This window comes from Apteryx rowi, unplaced genomic scaffold (genome assembly GCF_003343035.1).
Source record: "Apteryx rowi isolate R43461 unplaced genomic scaffold, aptRow1 scaffold_0, whole genome shotgun sequence".
NCBI lineage: Eukaryota > Metazoa > Chordata > Aves > Apterygiformes > Apterygidae > Apteryx > Apteryx rowi.
In genome coordinates this window covers 348,673-369,464 of record NW_020447195.1, presented here as the reverse complement: position 1 = coordinate 369,464, position 20,792 = coordinate 348,673, and the positions used below count along the sequence as shown (strand labels likewise).

Sequence of the window (20,792 nt, the reverse complement as noted above, 5' to 3'; positions counted from 1 at the left end):
GGGCCGGCGTCCGTGGTGGTGCCGCTCCGGCGCTGCCTGCGGCGCTGCGCGAGCCGCCGGGGCCGACCGGGCCTCCGGGGCGCCTGGAGAGCAAGCGTCGGCCCTGGCGGGGGGGGGAGCGGGGCCGGGGCCGGGGCCGGGCGGTAGGTGCCGCCTCTCCGGCGCGCTCGGCGGTGGCGATGCCGCCGTGATCCGTCCCGGAGCCGCGGAGATGAGCCAGCTCCGTGTTTAAGGACTCTGCTGCCTGGACGCGCGGGTGCCGGTCACGGCTGTGACACCCGTTCCGTTAAACACCCGCTGGCAGCTAGCTCAGTGTGCGCTTGCTCTCTCGCTTACCCAGCGTCTCTACGAATCTTGGGGCCCCGCGAAGGAGGCCTTACAAGCCTCTCCGTGTTAATACGCCGCCTTCTGAGCATTCAAGCCGGGTGATGATGGGGAAGCGAGAGGTTTCAGCAGCGTATCAGGAAAAAATAACGGGTCTTCCAACTTAGGATCCTAGTTCAGCTTCAGCCCCTCTGGAAAGTTACTGGTATCGTGGGACTGCTGGGGAGCCCTGTGGTATGAGTTACTGATCGTGGTCTGCTAAAGCTGGGTGCAGCGTGAAAATGATGAAAGCCAAATTTTGTTCTTTTTAGAAGTAGCTGCTCCAGAAGGTTAGAGACATGAGCAGTGAGAAGAGCGCAGTGTTGCTGCTCACAGCAGCAGAGCAGTAAGTTGGCAGTTTGTGCAAACCTGAACGTTCATGCAGGGCATGTTGGACATGGGAGTTTGTCACAGGAGGTGCTGCTCCCTTAGATAACCTCATGTTGGACTTCTGTAGCACAGATTCGTTTTTTTGCTGTTTCTCTGCTCTCTGAATTGTACAGGGAAAGCCCCAGGTGATAACATCCTGGGACAGCAAGCCTCATGACAGAGGCTTTGAGAGGAGACACCACATGTTGGGAACCACCGAACTGAAGTGCACTCCAGCCCCTAGAGAAGGGCTTTACAGACAGTCCTGAGTGAGGGACCTCAAACTAGTTATCAGAAATAACAGTGGCTTTCACAGAGGCTTGCTGAAGGCAGAACAGGGCTGTCATCAAGGTATCGGCATTTCATTGCTATTGTCTGCTATTCGTTAGGTGAGCAAACAAATTTAAAAGCTTCCTTCCTACAGTGTCCCTTCTGCTCCAAGTTACAGAGAGAGAGAAAATCCAGAGCTCTAGAATTGGGCCTCTCCAGTGTATTTTGTTAATAAACTGACAGACTGCTATTTCATTCCAGTTCAGTGACCTGCTTAACACAGCTGTTTGGGCTGCCAACTAGTCAATTTGCCTACGATACTACAGTTGTGAGAGGCTCTGGTACATCAGGACCTCACAACTGCTGCTGTCCAGCACAATTTGGTGATGGAAGTACATTAGACAAAGTGGTAGATCCATGTTCCTTTTGTGTTTTGTTTTTTTGTGTGTGTGTGTTTTCTTTTCTAGATGCCTGTGACTGTGGGCCCATATGGGCAATCGCAGCCCAACTGCTTTGACAGAATAAAAATGGGTTTCATGATGGGCTTTGCAGTAGGCATGGCAGCAGGAGCGCTGTTTGGCACGTTTTCCTGCCTCAGGTATGTCGCGGAAATGGCTTCCCTGGATGGGTAATGATACAGTGACAGCCAGAGAGAAATATTGCCCATTCTGGGATCAGGACGGGAGATACAGATCTGGTCCTGTTTTGTCACATAGGTGAAATTTTACCTGTGGCTCTAAATTACCCAAAGTTAGGGGGCCACATTGTCAGCATCTGCCCTACTACAAAGGGAACGAGGCTGAAGATGGATGGGCATTGCCGATGGACTATGTATAAGTAGGTTATACTTAGGCAGTCGTAATGGAGTCGTTACTTCTGCCACTGATAGTGGAGGCTGTTTGGACAAACACTGCAAAGGTTTTCAAAGATCAGTTTCAAATGGAGCTGAACAAATGGTCTGGGCCTATGGCAGTACATACATGACCATGTCTGAGCTCTAAAGATTGTCTGAGGTGTTCTGCAAGCTCTCAGTGATCTCTATCTTGCTTGATTTGGGTGTCCCATTTCCCTGCACCCCCTGCAATTACCTGGAGTCGTGAATGCAGGAGCCTGGTCCGAATTGGTGGCTGTCAGTGGCACAGTCCTACTGTATATTGGGGAGAGGTAATAGCCCGAGTTCCCCTTACGCTCTCCAGCATGCCAACACAGAAACAAAAAATGTTCTCTGCTCCGCCAAGTTACCTCTTGTGCTACTTTCTGGGTGGTTTTGGTATACATCATCCATTAAGAAGAAATATAAAAGTAAACTATTTAATATTTTGCACAACTCCTTGAGCTTGAGATTTTTTAATCTGTGATTAAAAATGGGTGAAAATTTGGTAGTGCCCCTGAAAAGGAAAAAAAGGCACAAAATCTAATCTGTTTAAAAATGTTCTGATCCCTTTCAGATCCTGCAGAATATTTGTAAGCGGTACTCTGCTAGTAGAAAATACATTTTGTATGGTATAAAGAAGCAATGATAGTGGTTCTTTAATACTTGAAAAATGGAACACAGCTACATTACTTCTGTTGTACCATTGTTTTGGAAAAATCTGTGTTAAAAATCCAGTACACAATACACAGACACTACACTCCCTGCCCTGCTTAAAAGCCAAATATTACAAGAACTTTCTGAGAGGAAACGATTCACTTTTCTGGTCCAACCTTAGATAAATGTGAACAGGAGAACAAAAGTGCATCTGAGGACTTCTAGGCCTTTTAAATTTCTCTCATATTAAAAATATGGTGTCAGTGGTAAATGGGAAATTAGTTTAGAACATGGTTTCTAAGTTGATGGTATTAAAAATACTGCCTATATAGCCAGACAGGACTAAGATACAACAGTTCAGCTCCTTTTTATTCTCTGGCAGCTCACATATGCAGACAGAACCAAGTTTTGTTTCCCCCAAATAAGGATGCTTGGGGCACATCCATTTGTGGAGTCAGGGAATGGAAGGGCTTGGGCAAGCCGAGGGGAAACATGACTGCGTTTTGGCTTGAGCAGGTCCCTGATGCACAGCCGTGCTAACACAGGGGAATGGCATGGCAGGAGGGTATGAGGTCAGCTGGTACAGCCACAGAAAAAAATACACGTGGACCACTGGAGTGAGAGTCACTAAACGGTCTCAAAGAAACCAGCTCTGCTTTTCTTTGCAGTAGGCCAGGCACAGGAGGTCAGTCTCCTCGTGGAACTTGGAGATACCACTTTAAATTACAAAAGGGAAAGTATCTTAATTTTGGCCATGCATGTGATAATCAGCTGTTTGTCTCAAATGTTTCCACCTGTGTGTTTGTTACTTGTCAGGGCTTCGACTTTTATACAATTCTTGTATTTCTTTTCTCTCAGGATTGGCATGAGAGGACGAGAACTGATGGGTGGAGTTGGCAAAACGATGATGCAAAGTGGTGGGACGTTTGGGACGTTCATGGCTATTGGGATGGGAATCCGCTGCTAACCTGGAGCTTGGGTTTTTTAACCTGAAGAGTCCCTGTCCAGTCATTCTTCCTCTGTACTATAATAAAGTCTTTAGATACAGGAATTTTGAGTGTTCTTCATGAAGTTGTGAAGCATCATCCTACTTGCTTCGTTGATTGTAAGCTTGCTTTTTACCAAATGTTTTCATCATGTCACTTACTTCCATAAAAGTGAGACCTAGTAGCCTTTGTACTGTTACAGTTCATATTTCACAGGCTAAGAACAGTAAACACTTTCCCCTCTGCTACTGCCAGCTCGAAGCTGGTTTTTCATTAGCTTTACAAAGGAAGGGGCATAGTCTATGAAAGTGAGCAGTGCTACCAAACAGTAAGCTGCAGGTGCAGTCTTTTTCTCCAACCTTCTTTAATGGGTTTTATAAACCGGTCAAAACTTCATGGGAAAACATGTCGTATTGCTACCTACCATCCGCTAGCAGCTACGGCAATGCCTATCTAGAGCAAACACTGTGAAATGTCTAGTGTTGCAATCTCCTGTTATTTGCCTTTTGAAACAAACCTTACCTTTGCTTTCATCATGTTGCAGTGGTCTCGTGTTTCTGCTTAAGAACAGCATGTTGGCCTGCTCTAGTCAGAAGTATTAACAGAGGAAGCTGAACCAGCACCTGTACAGCCTCTACATATTACATGTACTGTTTCCCCAGTTTTAAAGGGGAAATACAGATCTGCCACGGAGAGGCTTTTTGCATGCGGTCATGTGTCTCAGTAACCTCTATGAGGGAAATTCTGTGCAACACAGCTAGGCCCTCTAGGACAGCTGAAGCTTTACTCCAACTAGCCCTGGTGGATGATTACTGGCAACTAAGAACAGGGTCAAGCAAAACCAAAAACCCATGTTTTTCAATAAGCCACCAAAACTTGGCTTTATTCAGCTTGTATCATGCACTCCTGAGATACACTCCCAGATTTTATACTTGGGTCCCGCAGACAGCTACCCTTTGCATCTACACCAGTTTGTCTTCCCCAGTACAATTTCCTCCCGTATTCCCAGTGCTCCTTTCTGTATTTCTGAGGACTACACTTAACCTTGCTGCACCTCAGCCAAAGCTACGTGTGCTCTGAATGGCAGCCTCTTAAGCAGCCAAAGAGAACAGGTCCCTGCCATGCTCTCTGGAGGCGCTGGCAGTGCTCTCTGCCTGGCCAATTTTCTCACGAGGGGGTGGAACAGTCACACTATTACCAAACACGGCTTTTATTAGCCAGTGGTTCAGAAGTTACTGGGGAGTGGGAAAGGGGTACTAAAGAGGGCAATGCCCTTGGTCAGGGTACCTTACAGAGACCAACCTAAGGCATTTCTACACCCCCATGATTCAAAAAACATTTGAGGAAGATGTGGAAAAAACACAGCAATTAAGATCCCTGGGCTGAGTCTGCTGCAGACGCAAGAAGGTGCGAGAGCTCTCTACTGCCAGGCTGGTGGGGAAACCTACAGGGCCTCAACAAACACATCCGCAGGACAGTGCAGGTTCAAAGACAGCAGGAACCACCGCCCTCATCTTCTTCTGGAGATAAGAAGTGGTATACGAAACAGTCACCTTACCTACCGTTTCAAAGCGACTACCACCATTCTTACCAGAATAAGTCTACCCGTCTTCAACACACAGCGCTTAAATCACACAAGGGGAGCAGAAAAATAAAGCTTCTTAAAGGCCTTTTTAAGAGAATTTTATTTGAGTGGTTCTTACAAAGATTGTTGCAATATGAAAGTCTTTGTTTGATAGAAATATCAAGCTGTCTTGTCAAACACACTGAAGTAACCCAAAAATATATTTCAGAGCTCACAGAGCTTAAAAAGAGCAAAGATTATATGCAACCAGAACAAAACATGTTTCTGTATTTCCTGCCCATTTTCAGACTTGGCTGAAATCCTTCAACTGTGCCACACTGCATACATAGAAACTTATCTGGAAATGCAGAGAGAGTTTTGTTTGGAAACTTAGACACACCTCACACAGTATTTACAAAGAAACTTTTACAGATACATTAATCAAAAGTTACCATCAAGAAATAAAACCCTTCAATCCTTCTATTTTTACCAATTATTCAGCACAAAGCAAGCTGAGTGGCTGACCAGAATCAGCTTTCAGTAGCCTTTTGAGTTTTCCATTTATACAAAACACTAAATATGTCCATTCATAAAGTCTATCTCCGATATTAACCTTTAGCAGATCACCTACATTTAGTGAAATGTAAAATGTAATTGCTGCATTAAAAGAAAGGCTTGTGAAACATTAAAAATGTCATTATGTCCCATCTGCCTTTTACAGAGAATTTGTTTTCTATGAGCTACTTCTCATTTCCTACAGATCACCTTAGTAAATGTACAAGAATTACAAGGCAGAACAAGAAGTCAACAGCTTTGTATACAGTGGAAATGCTAGTCAGGGAGAATGAACACACTGCATTTCTGCTTACTTCATTTTATTTTTAAAGGTAGCAGGAAGTGTACACAAAAATGACATTAAATCCTTTCCTTTAGTTTTATCTAAATAAAAGATAACTCAATCTTCCTCCAAAAAATAACTATGTACAAAACTGACTAAATCCATCTTCATCGTCGAACAGGAACCAGTAGTTGGGTTGCAGTCATAGAATCCGGAAAAAGGCTATGGTATGTTGGAAGAGGTACATAGGCTGCTGTAATCATTTTACCTAATCAAAAGATTAAAAGTAGTCAGTATCCATTCAATTCTGTAATTAATAATAAATGCAGGTCTCTGCATGAAATCCACTCACCTGCAAACCACCTCCCATGCAATGCATTTACAGCTGCAATGGCAGCAGCAATTGAAGGACATTTGACATACACATTGCCCTGTAATACAGAAGTGTTAGAGTCTATTAGAAGTCTGACGATTTCCACCTATTGCTTATCCTATTCAGATATCCCCATCATGTGGTTTTGATGGAAGCAAACTTGCTTCACTCTGTTCCTGCTGGTATCAACTGATACTGCAGAGTGAGCATGAGAAAAACTGAAGTACTGGATATAGAGGTTTTGGGGTTTTTTTTTTTGTTTTATTTGTTTGTTTGCTTGTTTTAAACAGACATGCATTACCATACTCTAAAACTTATTTAACATGAAGCACCTTCCAAAGTAGGATTTTCCAAAATAGACCAAATGTAAGCTCAATCTGAAAGCAGCAAAAAGTAATGGACTGCATATTTGCTTGTCATGCTCTGTTTGAAGGGTCATCTAATATCTCCTAATTACAAAATTCGCATATCATTTAGAAAAAGCACAAAGAGTTTGACTACCTCCACTGCAGGCTTGCCATCAAGTTTTATAAGCCATCAACAGCTAACCATAAGTGCTTAACTAGGTATCTAAGGTCAGAGGCTGCTTTTCAAAGGGGCTAAGCCCTCCCAGTCCCCATTGAGAGACAGAAAGGATGCTCAAGTGAGGCGGCTACTGTAGTTTCTCCTACATGAGCTTCAGCATCTATTTTTACCTAAGTAAGGGTTGAGATGAAGGAAAAGGGGGGAAAAAAAAAAATCACAATAAGGCAAGAACAGCCTTAGATACATCATGTGAATGACAGTCTAATCTTATCTTTGTTAAAGATGCCTGAAGTTTTCTATCTGCAAACTAAGCACTAGTCCAGTCTAATCTGAAGTAATACAATACTCAAATTCAACAACTGCAGAACATACAGGGGTCACAGGGAATACACAGGGATGTATATGCATTTTTGTGGCAATCTGCATACAACTAATAATTCTTGAACTAGATTAAATTCTAGCTGAAGCAGAGATTATTTTACAGAGAAAAGAAAATATTAAGAAACAGAATCCAGCGTACTCCTTAGCAGCTTGCTCCAGCTGGTACTAACTTTTCCCACTGCGATCTAATTCATTCCTTTGGGGGAGGGGACAGGGGGGACCTGAGATTAAAAGCTCCAGCAGACCACAGCAAGGCAACAGAAATCCGATGTTTAAGGCAGTAAGCAGTTAATATGCAAAGTTCTGTTCTTAAGTCTCCCCTGTATGGGCATCCAAGCTGCTTAAACCTTTAAAAGATGCACAGCAACAAAAGCCTTCATTATCCTTAAAACACCACACTGTGAACAGTTGTGGTGCAAGAGATGATCTATCATTCCGACTACGCAGTGTCAGGGCTGCAATCTCCTCATCCACACTAAACTAAACCTTCACTAGTGATTACTGAGAGCACTTAGCCTGGTAAGTCTGGCTGTCTGGAAAAGAGCCCCAAAAGGTGGGAGATGAAGTAGATGAACTGAAAGGTACAGTGACTAGAAACTCAGCCTGGAAAACAGAAAACAGCACAGTGAAAACTTATGTTAAAAAAAATTATATGTATATAAAAAAATGTGTATGTGTACATATATATATGCACACACACACACATTTAAATTAAGAGGTATTTTGTATCTGGGTGATCTCTGCATTACCATGACAAAATGGATTTCACATAACAGACAGCAGGCTCATTCATTATATGGTAGCTGCAATTCCTTCTTTTAAATCCATTTGGTAAGATGAACCAGATTTACCATGTAGAATCTGAGCACATGGAACTGAATGTTGAGGGCTAGAGTTTTTTTGTTTGTCTTTTTCTTTGTTTTTACATCTGTCAACAGATACCAACTTCTCTTTTTTTTCTTCCCAAGTTAGTAATGGGCCAATATGTTATGGGAAAGTTTCTATCTCCATGAGCCTAATGGTCCAACATAACAGCGATCTTGATGTACTAAAGGAATTCCTCTGAAAAACATTAAGGTATGTTTTGGACCAAAAGAACAGAATCGGATACAAAGAGACAGACAAACCCTCCCTCCACCTACCTTCTCTCCTCCCTGCCCAAAACCACAGCCGCATGGGATGACCTATTCACTTTCATTATGTCAACTACTTAAAGTCTGCAGATAGAAAAGACTTGAAACAAGAAAGTTTTGGTTTTGCTAAGTGCTTGTCAGAAGGGCTGAGACAGTCCCTATGATCCTGAAACGAAACTCAGTACATGCCTTTCAGGGAACGTGAATCTTTGATTTTAGGTCAGGAATCCAGGTTAGTGCTAACCATTCAGATACCCACTGAAAAACACCACTCCTTCAAAAAGAGTAAAAGTATACTTTGAATAGGAATGCCACAGGAACTCAAAGAAGGATTTCAAGCATGAATCCATTCTGTGCAGACTGACAAAACAAACACCAGGCTTAACACTTAAGCCTAATGTAATAAACTGGTTTCTAAAATTCTGACAGACTATCAACTTCTTCCATCATTTGTCCAGCAACTGAGTCATTACTGAACTAAGTTTTTCAGTTGTAAACACCGCAGGTAGTACAGCTTTCTGCTTCAGTTTGCTTTTGCATATGACCTTGTATTCCCCATCAATTCTGCCATCTTGACATCCCTTTCAGGTAAAGGGGATTTTCACACACCACCTAGTCTGCATCCTTATTTATTGTAGACCCAATTAAGGGGAAATGCTTCGAGACGTGTCTGTCTATCCAGGGGACCCATCAATGGATAGGAATACTCTGTCCCATTAGAAAATGCTAGGAAAGATTGTGAGCGAGTTATCAGATCACCTCTAATTTAAAATCCCAGCAATCCATGCGAAAGGATCCCAGGTGACAGAGTCTTTTGTACAAGCAGCACAATGAAAAGCCAGTTCGATGACTGTCAGGTGTGCTAGCAGGGCAGAACAACCCCGTTTTCTCCCTAAACAATACTGATACAGACAGTAAGGCAGATTTCAGCCTTTCACTGCGGAGCAGAACAGGATGCTTCAAGGTTCTGATGGTAAAAAAAAATTAGACTCTGAAGGTTAAAGCATGACTGCTGTACTTCAGTTTAGGCTAAGAATTCTATGTAAAAGGGGTTCAAGAAGGTCAAACCTCTTTATGGACCATTCTAAGAGCTGAAGTACAGGAAAAGTAGTAAGGAGCCTGGAGATTGTGTAAACAAAGTGAACATAGAAGAAAAATGGATTAGCCTTTTCAAGATGCAGGCATTTGAGAGTCCCTCACTTAAACAGTATTAATCACCAGCATTAGTAATACTTTGTAGTTGAGTCTGTATCAATAGCACCACCCTCCTTTATTTTTTCCTCCCCATTATAATTCCAGGCACTCTAACTGCCCACTGCAAGATGGAGGACTCATCTGTAACATGACCAGGGAAGACAACTGTTTCGGAGAACAGGATTAGGCACAGCACTTACTGTGGATCTTGTCTGCTGGAGCAGTGTGTTCTTTGTGCTAAAATCTGCTTTGTGTGAAAACTAAGGAAACTAGAAATCTCTGGCTTGTGAGAAAGACACACCTTAGGGGAAAAGCCAAAGGCCAGAAATAAAGAAATTCATGTTCTCTAGCCTGCATTTCCATATTAACTCTAGCTCTGTAAATCTGTAGGAACAGACTGCAGCACCGAAGAACTGCTCTCACATCTACAAATGAGTTACACAAAATGACTCAAAACAGGAGGGGACCACCTTCATCCTGCAAAAACTGCAAAGTAACTTCAAGAAGTCTAAATTCACTTCAGAAAAGAAAAAAAAAAAAGTATTGTAATGCTCCTTCCATACAGTACAAGGCAAAAAAACAAAAAAACCCTCTTGATCATGCTCGACGTCTCCCTGGAACCAGGCATACCTGAGCTGAATTTTTGTCTACATAGATGTGGATAACTCCTCCATGTTTGTTACATTCCTCAATCACATCATCTTTAATTTCTGTATCCCAGCCAGCTTCTTCTTCACTATAGGGGGAGGAACACAACAGAGGTGGAAATATGAATAATCAGAACAAAATCCACCCCACAACCCAGCAAAAAAAGTCTACATTCTGATTAGTTTCTCCCATGTTAAAGTCATCAGCAAATGCCAAACAGAAACAATGATTAATCACTTACGTTTGAGGATTAAACATATTGGAAAGCTGGAAGCACTGTGTTGCAAGTGGTGGTACAGAAGCAGCTGCAGCCAGAACTGTTTAGAGGAGAAAAAACAATGACAAACTTAAGAATCTTCTATATGCAGTTCAATTTAGATGTGGATCTTTCCATTTGTTCTTTAAAATCCTAACATTCAGCAGTAATAGGAACAGTCCTAACTAGACAGAAAATTGAAGGCAGGAAAGTAAAATTCGTAACTAGACATGACCTACAACAGAAGTTTTTTTGTTTTGTTGTTGTTTTTTTGAGGGGTTTTTTTGGACATATACTCCAGCGTGCAAGTCACATGGCAGTGCAGGATAGAGTGAGACCACCTCATCTGACTTTACTGGAAGAGTGACAGGCATTTTTCAGAACTCTCAAAATGTTTTTTGAGCACATTTAATTATCCTTCAGATATATGCATTTCTAAGGAAAAAACAGATGGCTAATGTAGGGAGTATTTCTGACAATTAAAGAGAGAAACATTTTAACTCCAAAATAGGTCTATACTCTTTGCTATTAACTATGAAATATTAGTCACTATCTATTGTTTCTAATCATCACAGTGCATCTTATTTAAGATGAGCACTCTCCTGTAGGCTGCCCTTTCAATAAGATGTTAACTTCTGTCAATCTTAGCTAAAATAACAGCCACCTTCTCTCTACATACTTAAGACATTAAGGGCTGCCCAGTCAGAGCAAGATCATGCCTAATCCAGGGGCAGAATCCCAAACTCTTGGTTCTCAAATGATCTCTATTTACCTCTAACACAGATTTAGAAAAATCTCCACAACACACACACACATATTATCTATGTAACATTCCCAGGCCACATCTTAGTCCAACATTTAGGAATAGCTACAAACAAAAAGGCCAAGTGTTTCACACATATTCAGTTATTTTCATTCAGTAATCAATATAATTCCTACAGAGACCAACAGGATACCGTTTCTCAGGCTCTGGACAGACTCTGCATCAGCAGTATTTCACTTCTAGACAACTGCAACATAAAGTCTTATATGTTATCTACTGGTGACAAGCTCTATCATTTTCTACTTACCTTCATTCTGCTGAGAGAGCCTTGTTTGCAAATCTAAAGAAAAATATACCAGAAGTCAATTAGTATGCTTGCCCGTATTACTGCATATTTACCTGCCATCCAGATTTTTAGTTTGTACTTTTGGGGCATGAGCTTGTCCAAGCACCTTAACCCATTCCCACTGTTCCTCTCTAGAGGTAAAAAGTTTCACTATTTTCATTTGATTACCTAGAGCATTCTGCACTTGAGGGATATTCAATAACCACAAAGGTAAGCACATTTCAAAGAGAAATAATACTTTAAAAGGAAAAGGAGATATGATCATCTCCTTTAGTTTAATAAGTTAGTTTAATACATGCCTGTGTATTTGAGATGTATTTTGTTCCATAAGAAAACAAATAAGGCAATTCTTACAGGCATTAAACTTAAGAAAGCAGAGTTGTCCAAATTAACAATTCTGCAACACAGGCTTTCAAGTTTCATCTTAATTGAACAAGATAATATTTCAGCTGTTATCTTTGCATATATATGTTGCAATGACAAATTACTTCAGTGTTTAAAATATTTTCAAGTGCTCAAAACATTTGATTTGCCAAATAAAAACTAATTACTTGTTTAATAACATGTAGCTGTCCCAATTTATAGAAGCGGGAACAGACAAATGCAGACTGGCCAGTCGTTACCAAGGATACGACTCAAACCCTACACTTAACATCTTTACATCAGCAACAGAAAACTTCAGGCTGCAAGAAGTGTAAACATAAACCTCTTCCTTCATGTTCAAAATTTTTAATTCGCACAAACACAAGGAGTTGGCAGATTAAAATTAATTATCATCTTATTCACTATTCACCAATTTAGAAAGCAATGAGGTTGGGCTCTTTGAAAAAGCTTACTCCAAAATACCTGAAGATCAGTCAAATTTACACTTTTTTTTTTCCTTTTTATAGACCCTCCCCCAAAACACTGAAAGACCAGCAGGAGATAAGTTTTTTGCTCTAAGTATTAAAGAGTGACAGCCCTGAAGACAAGCCTTGCTCAAGCACCTTCCAAATGACTTCCATAGAACAACACATACCATGAAAAATAAGAGATGGAAGGAGCAAGCTCTGAAGGCTGAGCTATAACAAGAAGTGCCTGAATTCAGTGAGTTTCTCACCTGGCTCTGAACAGGGAGGAATCCTCAACTCCACAGAGTGAGAAATCCCATGATGGGGAGGACTGTCCTAGGTTGTGTTCTCTCCAGAAACCCATGGGATCCACATGGATTTGGGTGAATCTATAACTAATTACTAAATTAGTTACTACCCAATTTTTTTATTGTTTTTAAACAAATGAATGTTCTTAAATCAAACATCACATCTCCTAAATAACTCTACTTAGATGAGGATGAAAACTTCTCCCTCTGCAATTCTGACACAATTGCACACATCATTTACAGCTAAACCCACCAAATATCAGCCATCCTTTGGCTGTACAGCTCAATCCTCCTGGCCACCTGCACCCAAACATAGCAAATCTGCATAGACTAACCAGCTAATCAATTTTGGCCCAGAGCTCAGAGTCAAGTCTGTTCCAAACAGAAGATCAATTACAATATCTTGTGGCAGCAAGTTTCAAAGGTTAATTACTTACTACCTCTGAAACATATGCCATCCAATTTCTTTCTTCACAAATTAGTTGAATTTTCCCCTTGTTCCTGATTGAAGAATGTTTTCTCCACTCATTTTTAAATTTAGTCAAAAATCACTTTGCTATCAACTTTTATAGAACTTTTTTCCTACATGCAGTTTTAACCAGCATACGGAAACTAAAATTACTACATCCATCCTGTTAAGCTCAAAGTTACTTTTTCAGCATGTTTTGTATATATGATCTGTAAGAGTCACAAGTTCAGCTTGAGTGAAAAGCACAGGCTTATTAGTGTAAAGCAGAAATACAGAAATATCTATCAAACCATTTTGTGTCTTTAAAGAAACTGAAACTGAGTGTATGTTTTGAAGCACAGGAAGCTTCAAACAAAAGCCAAATATTTCCCAGATTTTGTATTTGTATTGTAATTATTCACAACAGAACAGACTGGAATAGAGGTCCTGGATGGTAACACCTGTTCTCGCTATTGCAGGCATACTATAACATGATCTTTTTCATAAACACACAGAACTCCTTCTGAAAAGTAAGGAATGTTTTGTCCCACCGCTCAGGTTAGAATATTGTTCTATACCCTCATGGTTATTTCAAGTTTCTGATTTTCAGTTAGTATTTACCTAGAGAACAAGTAGGACATAGCTGTAACTCTGTTAGCTTCAATTATTTTTCCTGCTAGAATTTTCTCCATAGGAATAAATTTCAAGTTCTGAGGTTTCCCACAAGATTAATTCTTTTTTCTCCTGCTCACCTCAGCAGCTTCACTATTTTAGTTTAATTCAACTCATCTTGAACATGGGTGACCAGAACGGTTCACTGATTTGTAGGTGAGGTCTCAGATGCTCACATATGCTACCTCTAGGAACACAGTTCCTCTGCAGTTGCCTTTTCACACTGACAGTTCATACTCATTCACTGATCAAATATTTTCTGATACCGATTCTGATACTGATTTTTCTGATACTGATAATGTATTTTCCCTCTTCATGGTCATTTTCCACTGCTGAGGTCCCAGGCAAAACCTGCCATTTGTTTTAAATCCCAGAAAGACCAAAAATGCATGATGCCCCATGCACCCCTTAGTGATAAGGCACTGTTTGTTTAATCACCTCACTCCCACTGTTTTTGCCACTGTTATTCATACTAATATTAAACAAGATCATTCCTAAAACTGAACTTTGAAATCAACATTCTCAAAGTTTTTCAATTTTCAGTTGAAAAGAATCCCAGCCCTCTTTCACTGAGCCAGCTTCCCACATATTTTACACTTCTCGAACTAGCCACTCCTCCAGCTTAAAGCTTTCCAAGTGACATATATCAGAAGTTCAGAGAGAAGCGTTCTACTACAGCTCCTCTGCCTAGGGAAGCTGGTTTTCAACAAACGTTAGCCCTTACAAGCAGCTCCTGGGGAAAAGCATGCTATATTTTAATCATTTTTGTCTTTATCTTCTCCTTCGAAAGTCATACTAAACACTTGCACAGACGTGAAGTCAGAGTAACAAGGCCTAAAAATTGGTCAGATTAATTTTCTTCCTCTTTCCTTTTTACATATAGGTAATTTAGAAATAAGATGTCCCGGTTTTATAGTATGTCATAGACTTAAAGTATTTTTTGACAATATTTGATATGAGACCTTGTAGTTCATGTGCCTATTCTCTCACTGAATTTTCTTACTCCTCTGTACTGAGGACATTCAGTTCTTATTTGAAGTTTTGCTTCTACCTTACTTGTGAATCATTTTCTTTTTAATCCATACTGCATCTTACATTCCTCAAATTCCAAACTTTGCCATCACCAGTGTCCCCATGAAAAAAACGAAGCAATGAAGGTCTTCTGAAGCATCCAGAGTAATTTTTCATTTCAACATCAGACCTACTTCCTTTTTGTTCTCTTTATCTATGCTTTCACATCTCTTAGAAGGTCTAACTCGATCTGATTCTTGGCAATTCCTGTTTTACCTATTTCCTAGACTAAAAATACTATTTTTATTATCAGTCTGTTCCCCCCCCCCCCATTCTTCACAGGCTCCCTGCTTATTCCTTTTTTGTTGTTGTTTTTGAGGTAGTTAATCACCCAGTGAGGTGGGGAGCCCATTGCTACTGCACTGTTTCTTCTTTCTGTGGAATACAGATCCAATACAGCATAGCAACTTGGAGCTGAAGACCAGGTGACTTTACTTCTATATTTCCTCACCCATCACTTTTGAAATCAAAAGCCTTAGTTACAGACCTGTTTTTGTTTATCCTTCCATTTAAACTTGAGCAACTCATGATCACTCAGTCAATGGTAATTTCTGTTCTCATCCATAACATCTTCATTACTTACCAAAATGAGTTTAAAATAGCATCCCCTCTTGATGAGTCAGTGAGTGTTTGATGAAGAAATTTGTCGGATACCACATCCAGGAATATCTGGGCCCCACCATTATTACTAGCAATTCTTCTCCAATCTGTATCAGGGAAGTTAAAGTCTCCCATAATGACATAATTCCTGGTAGTAATTTTCTCTAATAAGAGTAAAGAGATCTTTAATCCATAACCAAATCTCACTTTGGGGATAGCTCATGACTCTATGGTAGTAAAAAGTCTTATCTTTTTCTCAACTTACTTAAATTGTACGTCTCCATGATTTCTTTTGTACAGTATGAGTGGGATAAATAATGCTACTCCTACCACCTTTATTTCTACAATTGCTAAACATGCACATCCTTCAAAAAAACCTGCATTAAGCCTTATCATTTGCTCCTCTGCAGCTACACTGTCTTATACCAATTCATGTGCTATCTTAACAGTTAAAAGGTCTCATGGACCTTTTTGGTCAGGTTTCCGATTTGGGGGTTTGGATTTCTTTGGCTTGTTTGGAATATGGAGAGAGGGAAGAAGATTGCTGGGGGTTTTTTATTTGTTTTTTTAATATTTCTCTCTTTTCTGACTACACCTGTACCCAAACCAGACTGTCACACCACTCTCACCTACATTAAAGGTGATCTCATTTTAGTGTTGTTTTTCATTCCTCTCACTCTGGACTTGCTCCTCTTTTCTTTCTTGCCTTTTTTTTTTAAATCTATTTCTTCTCCAACACAAAAACTTGCTCTTCAACCCACCCTTTATTTCCCTAGCCAGTTCCCTTTTTCTTCCATAAGTTTCTTTCTAGAGATACATGCTATTATGGTTTTTTTGGGTTTTTTTTAGCAATTGTCTACAGTTTAATGCACATGCTCTTATCAATGCTGCACTTGAGCTTCAGAAATATGATTCATGTGTATAAGTCTGAATCACTTCTGTCACAAACTCTGCTGGAAGACAGAAACAATGTATGCAAGATGTATCATGAAATCAGCAAAGAATACACTTTCCAGCATCTACTTGTTTGTGACACTCTTCAAGTCTTTTCTACTGCTACCACAATTTCCCTTTGTTCTTGAGTTAGCAAAAAAAATAGAAAAATCCCACTCTAAATTCCCACGCAAGCTCCTGTGGGAGGTTACACTAATTGCCTAGCTTTGAACAGTTTGTTGCTTACGTTCAGCTATGAACTAGCAGCTGCAGCAATCATATCCTCAGTCTCTCAGAAAAATCTCAATAAAACTTACAAAATGCCCGTTTGCAGAGCATGCAAACGACAGCCAACCCCCAAGTAACACACAAATTCACTGACATACGCTATTCTTCCCGGCCAGGGCATATACCATGCAAACCTAACACTCTTGCAAATGTAAGGCAGTAAGTACTCGTGTAATATGGGATTAGTTGCTGTGTCCTCCGTAAAGTCCCACTAACCTTCTTGGCCCTGGTACAGCTCCAGTTTTTCAGAAGGGACTCTGCAGAGGGTAAATTCCCTTCCAATTATCAGCCTGCTATTTTTAACAGTCAACAATTACACTGCAGTAGAACCTGAAAGTCCCCACTAGTATCAGGAATAGTAAAGATACAGAGGTGAAGGCCTGGGATGAATTAAGTGAACTACAACAGATATGCCAAAAATAATGCAAAGTGAATCACATCCATTCAAAGCTGACATATATCATCACTGCTTAGTTACTCATGGATTTGCAGAGTTCTGCAACTTGTAAAACATGCTGTAGTATCTATGTTCCCACTTTAGACCACCAAATGCAGTTTAGTACTTCTTATCTCAAAGTTATAAAGCATGACAAGCTATTTTGGAAAAATAAACAGGTCATCATTTCTTACCTGCCACAGCTCCAAATGCCAAAGATCCACTCATCTGCAGAGCCTGCTGTGCAGCTGGGGGAATCTGCAAACCAGTACCTAAAGCAGAAAACATGAATATACTTTGTAGCAAGCATTCTTCACTCAGTTAGGAACCCAAGAACAGAAGTGTGAGTAATCTTATTGTTGTTAAAATCTTAAAAATGCATTTAGCATAATATTCTGTGCGGCACATTAATCCAAATTTTGCAAACTTCCTTATATTCATGCTTTTCCTGTTTAGCACCATACATACCCTCTGCAAGTCTTGCCATCAACTGAAGGCGACCAGTTGTTCCCAAGTCAATTCCAGTCCGTTCCAACTCATCACTGTCCAAAAATGAACTAGCACTGGAAGCATCAGTGCGCTCAGTTACATGTCCAACTTTCATTGGTCTACCAGCCAGCTCAAATCCATTGAGTTGTTCCAAGGCCTTCTTGGCACACTCGGAGTCTGAAAACTGCAGAGCGGAAAACACACATTCAATAATACTGTCCACGAAATTTCACAACACTTCTGTGGCATGTAATATCCATAGTTACCCTCCATCTTAACCAATGCATTATCAAACTTGCACAACTTCTCATATTTACTTCCTTGTATTTTGACAGAAATATACTGAAATATGCATGATTGCTGAAGGTACAGAGAGCAACCTAGATATTTCAATTAACAGAAGTCATGGCTGCAGGTCTCTTCCAGTGCATTGCGGGAATGAGGGTCACTTCTTTTGTAACTTTATTGATTCTAGTAGCTGCTCCTAGCAGACGTTCTGCTTCATGTTGCATAACATGAAGCTAAACTTCCATGTTGTCAGTGCTAAATGTACCAAGTATCATATCCGCAACTACTTTAGCTTCATTTGTCTCTAAGTACCAGAGCTCCTAACCGAGACATTTCTCTTTCATCACAAATAGGTGTCATGAATGACATGGCAGAGTTCACAAAACTAAATATCTAAGGGCAAAGAGAAAAGGAAAGATGTTCCCAACAAAGTTTTATCTTCTGAAATTTGATTTCCCCTAACAACACTCCAATTTGATCTCTGGGGCACTTTGAAAAAGTCAGTCTTTACCATTTTTTTTTGCCTGAAGAAACAGCAGTGCTTTACCAGACATTGACTGCATGTTGAACAGAAGTATGCTACTCCCATTCTAAATATAGAAATTGTTCAATCAGAATACCCATAGAGAACTGGCAGAGAAAGGAGGAGGCCACTGTTGCATTCCTTGTAACATGAAACTTCTAAGAAGAGATTTAATTGTGATTTGCTGAGTTAACTATGCTATCACAAGAGAAGGTTATACTTGAAAGTTTTCTAAGAAGCCTGGTAATCCCAATCGTACCGTAATAAATCCATATCCTTTTGAACGTCCAGTTTCACTATCCATCATCAGCTGAATGCTTTCAATCTAAAAATAAGAATAAGGCTATTATCAGATGCTTTGAAACAAACCACAAAATATCAAAACAAAACCTACACATAGCCCTACCAAACACAATGGTCATAAATGAAGGTGAAACCTTTTTTTTTTTTTCCTTTTTTCTTTCTTTTTCTTTTTTTTTTTTAAGTTGCTCCTCATTCTTCCCTCAAGTCCAGATTAGTGTACAGGCAATGAGATCTTTATTTCAAAACTAAAGAAGCAACAGGTAAACACAAGGGAGGTGTTCAATTTATCCTTTTTAAGATGTCTCCAGTCACAGGCAGAGGCCTGGTCCTGATGTGGCATTCTAGCAGACAAATTAGCACACAGGCATCATCAAATCCCAACTGAAATAACATAGGCATGGTTATTTCAAACGCCAAGAAATTCTTTTTTTTTTTTCTTTTCTTTTTTAAGGGTAAGAAAAGCAGCTGGGCAAGGGCTTTAAGAAAAGCTGCACACTTTAAATACACTTGTCTATTGCTATATGGGAACTCCTAAAGATTTACAGTTACTGAATTTAAAAAAATATTAGTGAGTCATCCATGACCTATGAAATAGTATTAGAAAGAGAAAACAACAAAAGTAAGAGAAAAAAAATTGAGGTTTTAAGAAAAGACTGAGGAATACGGAATGAAGAAAAACTTTCATAGTTCTGTACATAAGCCTCCTAACCTACATTTAGTTCTACTGCCAGTGGGGGGGGGGGGGGGGAAAACAAAACAGAAAACAAAAAAAAGGGCCATGTGGATTAAAATATAATAAACTGCAATTTCCCAGGCTTTTGCACAACAGAATTAAAGTGACACACATACTGAACCTCTGAAGAAAGCATCTGAAAAGTAGGCTTACATTATGTATGAAGGGTTAGTATCCAAAACCAATTAAAAAAAAAGACACTTGGTCAAAAAAAAGAAAAAAAAAGCTTAAGCAGCATATCAGGTGTATCAAGGCAGGGCAGGGCTGTTCTGGCAAGTAAGCAAGATGTAAAATCAGGATATAATGTAGTTTTTAGGTAATTTAGGGTGACTGCTCAATTCTCACCTTCCCATCATAAGACCTGCCACTCAAAATTGGACCACAACACAAATCAACGTTATCTCATTTGTTCTCAAACAGTAACTCAGTACCTTAATCTTTGTGGATGCACAGGCAACGAAGGAATGGAAACAAGACACTGTATTGCAGGCATGAAGCTTCATTATTTCAAGAAACCATTTGAGAGCTAACATAGGTTTTTCAGATAATCAAAACTACTGCAACGCATTGACTTCGCTTAGTCAAAACTTACTCTGCCAAATGGCTCAAAGATTCCCCGAAGCATATCTTCAGTTATGTTGAAGTGCAATGATCCCACATACAGCCTCATAGGACCAGCACTGCCCTTCTGCAAATTATTTGCCATTGCTGCTGCTCTGTTTTTCTCTGCCTGAAAACAAAGCAAAAACACCACTTTGTCAGAATAAAAAGAATTAATAAGCAGCAAACAGCTACCAAATTAAAACTCACTAAAAAATACACACTGTTTAATAATTTGCACAATGTCCATCTGACTAAACCCTATGAAATCCAAGTTCATGACTAAGTATAGACATGGCTTCGAAAAGTCTTCAAACTAAAGAACTTCATGCCGAATTCTGGCTTGTATCTGTAAGTCACCACTTTGCTTTTTACATATGCAGGAAAGCAAGCGTAATTTCAGACTACAGTTTTGTAATGCTATTATAGCTTTGTTATTACTACTTTCTTAACATCAGTTTTTTCAAAAGGAATCTTGCATCACTTTGATTTGCTGTAATTGGCCTGTCAGCTTTTGGAAGCAAAGGTCCACTTATAATTATCTTAAATCATCATTCTTGTTAATGATTTCCAAATGTTCAGTGCTAACCAAACTTACAAACACTGAACTTTCCAGCAAAGATAAGTGTGTGTGTGGGGGGGGGGGGTGGATCGCAATGGCACTGAAATTTTAAAACACACCCTTGTGGAGATCTTTATTTTTAAAGCAAAATCTACTAAGATTCTCAAGTTT

General features: G+C 40.0%; 2 protein-coding genes and 1 long non-coding RNA gene across 4 annotated transcripts in view; 1 reads left to right on the top strand and 2 right to left on the bottom strand.

Annotated features, from left to right (window-relative positions):
- Positions 1-566: 566 nt before the first annotated feature.
- On the top strand, positions 567-3,581 carry ROMO1 (reactive oxygen species modulator 1). 2 transcript variants are annotated; one of them, XM_026060596.1, is made up of 3 exons: positions 567-709; positions 1,470-1,600; positions 3,389-3,581. In XM_026060596.1, the coding sequence occupies exons 2-3, from the start codon at positions 1,470-1,472 to the stop codon at positions 3,495-3,497; spliced, it is 240 nt and encodes a 79-aa protein (XP_025916381.1). In that variant the 5' UTR covers positions 567-709; the 3' UTR covers positions 3,498-3,581. The 2 variants fall into 2 exon arrangements, with proteins under 2 accessions (XP_025916381.1, XP_025916463.1); XM_026060678.1 differs by lacking the exon at positions 567-709 and having other exon boundaries at positions 1,447-1,600.
- Positions 3,582-5,182: 1,601 nt separating this feature from the next.
- The window catches only part of RBM39 (RNA binding motif protein 39), a 33,310-nt gene continuing 17,700 nt past the window's right edge, over positions 5,183-20,792 (bottom strand). The window contains 9 exon segments of the mRNA XM_026060257.1: positions 5,183-6,186; positions 6,271-6,349; positions 10,155-10,260; positions 10,414-10,489; positions 11,499-11,531; positions 17,318-17,395; positions 17,592-17,796; positions 18,683-18,748; positions 20,052-20,189. Coding sequence (XP_025916042.1) covers positions 6,086-6,186; positions 6,271-6,349; positions 10,155-10,260; positions 10,414-10,489; positions 11,499-11,531; positions 17,318-17,395; positions 17,592-17,796; positions 18,683-18,748; positions 20,052-20,189 — 882 coding nt within the window. The 3' untranslated portion in view covers positions 5,183-6,085.
- On the bottom strand, positions 6,523-10,144 carry LOC112963585. Its single transcript, XR_003252659.1, has 2 exons — positions 7,947-10,144; positions 6,523-7,800 (listed from the first exon to the last, which is right to left on the bottom strand). It is a non-coding gene; the product is annotated as an uncharacterized LOC112963585 (long non-coding RNA).